This window comes from Terrapene carolina, unplaced genomic scaffold (genome assembly GCF_002925995.2).
Source record: "Terrapene carolina triunguis isolate 2854851 unplaced genomic scaffold, T_m_triunguis-2.0 Scaffold30071, whole genome shotgun sequence".
In the NCBI taxonomy this organism is placed as follows: domain Eukaryota; kingdom Metazoa; phylum Chordata; order Testudines; family Emydidae; genus Terrapene; species Terrapene triunguis.
The window spans coordinates 1-5,086 of NW_020694422.1; the positions used below are offsets into that span (position 1 = coordinate 1).

At 43.2% G+C, this 5,086-nt stretch overlaps 1 protein-coding gene across 1 annotated transcript; it reads right to left on the minus strand.

Annotated features, from left to right (window-relative positions):
• Window positions 1-448: 448 nt before the first annotated feature.
• On the minus strand, window positions 449-1,390 carry LOC113409144 (olfactory receptor 14A16-like). The gene has a single exon (XM_026662757.1). It carries the CDS (start codon window positions 1,388-1,390, stop codon window positions 449-451), a length of 942 nt encoding a protein of 313 aa, XP_026518542.1.
• Window positions 1,391-5,086: the final 3,696 nt, after the last annotated feature.

Below are 5,086 nucleotides of genomic sequence, written 5' to 3' on the forward strand. Positions count from 1 at the left end.
AAAATCTCCCCCTTTCTGTATGATTGTAACTATCTTACCAAGCAATCCAAATCACTCTGTAACAATTAATTATCCTAATTATTATTAACCAACCCACCAATTTATCATTATAATTATTGCTGTTGTTCTTGTTTATGTTATGGTAGCACCTAGAAGCTATGTCTCTGTTGTGCTGGGTGCTGTACAAACACATAACAATGGGACAGTCCCTGCCCCAAACAGCTAACCATCTAAGAATAAAACTATAGACAACAGGTGGAACAGACAAACGGATGAGGAGAGTACAAGGAAACAATTACATGTAACTGGTCAACATGAAAAACAGTGTGTCTAGTGACACAGCTGCCTAACCATTGTCAGGGTATTTTTGCTGGCTTCACAGCAGAGAAGAGTTTTAAGAAGGAGATTTTTGTGTCATCCGCAAACTTTACCAGGAATGATTTTATATTTAAAATTCTTCACAAATCAAAGGGAAAAGCTTCCTGTCCATAACTTTTCTCAGGGCGGTTTTTATCTCCTGGTTCCTCAGGCTGTAGATGATGGGATTAATCAAGGGTGGCACCACTGAATAAAATGCAGCCACCAGATGCTGCTCCAGAGCAGAGTCGGAGGTTGGTGCCAGGTACGAAAACATGCCACTGGTGAGGAATAAAACAATGACAGTGAGGTGGGGTAGGCAGGTGGAGATGGTTTTACGGCGACCTTCCACGGAAGGGATTTTCTGCACTGTTGAGAAGATCTGAACGTACGACAACGTTATCAAAGCAAAACAGCTTGAAGCTAAACACACACCAAAGACGATCAATGCAATTTCACCAGTGTGGGATTCAAAGCATGAGATCCTCAGCAATGGCTGGATGTCACAGAAGAACTGGTTGATAATGGACCCACAGAAGGGTGATGAAAACGTGTTAGCAGTGTGCAAAGCAGAATAGAGACCACCACCCACCCATGACCCGCAGGCTAACTTAACACACCTCCTCTTGTTTATGATCATTGCGTAGTGGAGAGGATTGCAGATGGCAACATATTGGTCAAAAGCCATGATTGTGAGGAGGAATAGCTCTGTAGCTAAGAATGACATAAATAGAAATAGCTGTGCAACACATCCCTGGAAAGAAATGGATGAGCTGTTCATGAGGGAGTTGCTGAAGGACTTGGGTACAGTGAGAGAAATTAAGCAAATATCCAAGAAGGATAGATTTCTCAGGAAGAAGTACATGGGGGTGTGAAGGTGGCAGTCCAGGGTTATTGCCATGATGATGCTAAGATTTCCTGACAAGGATACAATGTAAATAAACAGAAACACCACAAAGTGTAAAAGCTGCAGCTCCCGAACATCAGAGAACGCCATTAGAAAGAATTCACTCATGGTGGTTTGATTGGCCATGATTTTTCTGGGAATAATATTTTCTCTCTGCAGAGGGAAGGATAAAGAGAATGGTATAATAACGAGAACAGCAGGAGTCATACATACAGATATCTCCAGGTCTTAAATTCAGCTGGAGCTGTCCGGAGCCGAGCTTCAGTAAATATTTTGAAACCCCTTGGAGTTTTTATAGAATGTTGGGGGGGGGGGTGTAAGGGGATATGGGGGGCTTCGGGAAACACTCTATAGGACTTTAAGCCCTGAATATCTCCCTATATTCTACTCCTAAACACAGTCCTTCAAACTGCTGCATACAGCCAGTTGGAAAACCGAGAGTAATCACCTAAACTTTTTTCTGTTTCTCATCCAGGATTGTTTTGATGGAAAGTTTCCAGTAATCTCTAATGCTCAGTGATTCCTAGGTGGAACCCACTAACTACTAGGAATCTCCCTGTTTATTATTATTTTTGTAAGGTTCTCAAAAACTAAATGAGTGTGGGTAAATGCCTGGAGGATTCATAGATACATGACAGATAGTTAGATAGATGGATAACTAGATCTGTCTGCGACACTCTTTCACCTAGCACATAGAAACATCAGTACATGGCCCTACTGTGGGTGGGTAAACTAGTTCTAGCAGGAATCATTTAAAGAATCTGGAGATCATTACATCTTATGGTCCTTCGATTTGCAAGGGGATGACAAGGTTTTCAAAAATAAAATGCTAAACCCTCTGCTCTTTACCCAGTCCTTTCTTAAGGAATATTTAAGGATGTCAAAATGTAAGTACAGCTGGCAGGACGTGGACCAATAATAATAGCAGAACTAATAACTGAATCAAAATAATAAGAAAGTAGTGCATAGAAAATGAACAAAAGTTATGAAGACTATGAGTAGGAAATAGCTGAGATTGCCTGCCTCCCAGAGGTTCTCATATGCCACACCATCACTGTAAGTGTTAAAGGGCTGGCTTCTGTTCTCAGCAACACCGGTGTAAACCTGGAGTCACTAGAGGAATTTGGGGTTTACACTGGTGTAAGTGAGGTCAGAAACTGTCCCAATATCTTATTTCAGTAACAAATCCTGAGTACTGCTTAGCAACTCCAACTTCAACAGACACAAACATCACACACCCTCTCAGACTCAGCAACGCACAATTGAGGGAGTTCAGCATCTCTGAATTTCCCCTACACATCTATCTAATCTATCTATCTATCATTTCTGGGATGCCTAGCAGTATGTTATCTATGGGGGGGGAGGTGTTGTCTGTGCCAAAAAAAATAAAGCTAGATCTATTGCAGTGGAGCTAAAGATATTGTATTTTCAAAAGTCTGAGGGAATCGTACCATGTTAAAACAGGCGTCTTCCTCTCCGTTTATGACAGTCTCATTCTTCCTCTGTCTTCATGCTATTTGCCAAGAAGGAAATAATGGTAACATAGACATGCCCTTGTATCCCAAGGCTGAAATAATGTTAGGGACCAATATATGAGGAAACAAACCCCAACAGAAGTAATTTAACTGCACAAACCATGCTACATATGTGCAAAAATGGGTGCCTATTCTCCTCCATAATCCACCTTCATGGAGTGAATGAAGTACATCCCTGGAGATAACTGTTGCCATATAGCCTTCAAAGGTCCTTGGGGGAAATGTCTCTGGGGTCCCATAATGAGATGTGTTCTTACAGCAAACACTTCCCCACCCTGTATACTCTTGTATGTTCACAGCAAGGCACAATAATAGATGTAGGAGCTAACTTCCTCCTGGGTGTAACTCCATCAACTTCTGGGGAGTGATAGCAGAGAGAACTCTGGGCCATGGTTTCTTGTAAGCCTTTCTGCAGTAGCTTAAACTGACTGATTCAAAGATTCATAGCTTCGCAGAATTCAAGGCCAGAAGGGGCCATCATGATCTAGTCTGACCTTCTAAGTGTCCATTGCATTTGGGACCACCAGATTCTTATCACTTATCATGAGGACAATGTAGTTACTCTGCATTTAAACTGCAGAACAGGATATAGCTCTGTGGCAAATTGCCGGCACTGTTGTGGTGGGTCCTGTGCTTTTTTCTTCTTATGGGGTGGTCAGGGCATCATCTCTCGCCCCTTTTTTGGGGCATTAACTGCCTCACTAATGTCCCGGAGAAGGGGGAACGAGGGGGAGAGATCTGGGCCTGCCCTCTACTCGGGTCCCAGCCCAGGGGCCTTAGGGATAGCAGCAAAGAGCTTGAAACTGCGATTCCTTCCCCTGGGCTACTTCCCTCTCTGCCCCTTCAGTTTGTTGGGCTTCCCACCCTCTCTCCCATTGGGTAGGATTTCTCCCAAACCCTTGTGTCTGGGGAGTCCCTCTGCTCAGCGTGAGCCAGGTTTCTTTTTACCTAGTGTTCTGGTCTTCTGGCCCACAACAGTACTCCTCCAAACTCCCTTCAGCACTCCTCCAAACTCCTCCCTCTGTTCGACTGAAGCAGGGTTTTTTATCAGGTGTCTGGCAGGGCCTTAATTGGCTCCAGGTGCTCTCATTAACGCGTAGTAACCTCTCCTCCATCTACAGGGAACAAGGCTCTGACCATCCTGGGGCTTACATATCTCTCATCTTTCACTCTTCTGCTGTATCACAGGCTGTTATAGTTTTCAAAGCTAACGGTGTGAAACTCATCATACCAATGGAGAAGAGAACTGGGAGGGAGGAGAAATGGTGCATGGACTATAGAAATCCATCTACCCTTTCATCTAGAGAGGTTGCCATTGGTGAGGGTTAGAGTTGGTTGGATTTTTTACCCCTGTGGAAAATTTGGACTATTCAATGAAAAATAGAAAACTGAGATATTTCAATTCAGAAATGATATCATGGAGCCTCATGGGAATTGTAGTTCAGGTGCCTCATGCTCCCGTTCATCTCTACAGACTGAACTTATTTGTCAGACTACATCTCCTATAATGCACCATGGTCTTGCCTCTTGGTGAGGGGAGCTAGTGCATCATGGAACTCCCTTGGCATGGTGGATCATGGGAGATGTAGTCCAGCTGGGAAGTCCAGTCCATAAAGAAGAATGAGATCATAGAAAAAGGTACAGAGAAGAGCAACAGAAATGTTTATGGGTATAGAACAGCTTCCATATGAGGAAGAATTAAAAAAGACTGGGACTATTCAGCTTGGAAAAGAGATGACTAAGGGGGGATATGATACAGATCTATAAAATAATGACTGGAGTGGAGAAACTGAATAGAGAAGTATTATTTGCTCCTTCACATAGAGCAAAAATCAGGGGTAACCCAATGAAAGTAATAGGCAAAAGGTTTAAAAGAAACAAGAGGAAGTACTTCTCCACTTAACGCAGAGTCAACCTGTGGAACTCATTGCCAGGGGATGTTGTGAAAGTCAAAACTATAACTGGGTTAAAAAAGAATTAGATAAGCTCGTGGAGGATAGGTCCATAGATGACTATTGGCCAAGATAGTCAGAGACGCAGCTTCAATTCCCCCCTCTCTGCCAGAGGTGGAAGAAAGCATTTGAATGGGGTGTCCCAGCCTCAGTCTCTACTGTTGAAGCTGTTCCACTGTGGATAAATAATGGAAGAGTAATTGGAGCAGGGGAACTGTACCCCAGGTCTTCCACCTTCCTGGACTACAGAATCATTCCGACTCTCAGTCTCTCTCTCTTTGGCCCAATGACTATTTAAATATTTATCCACAATGTAACAGTCATTGGGCCAGAGA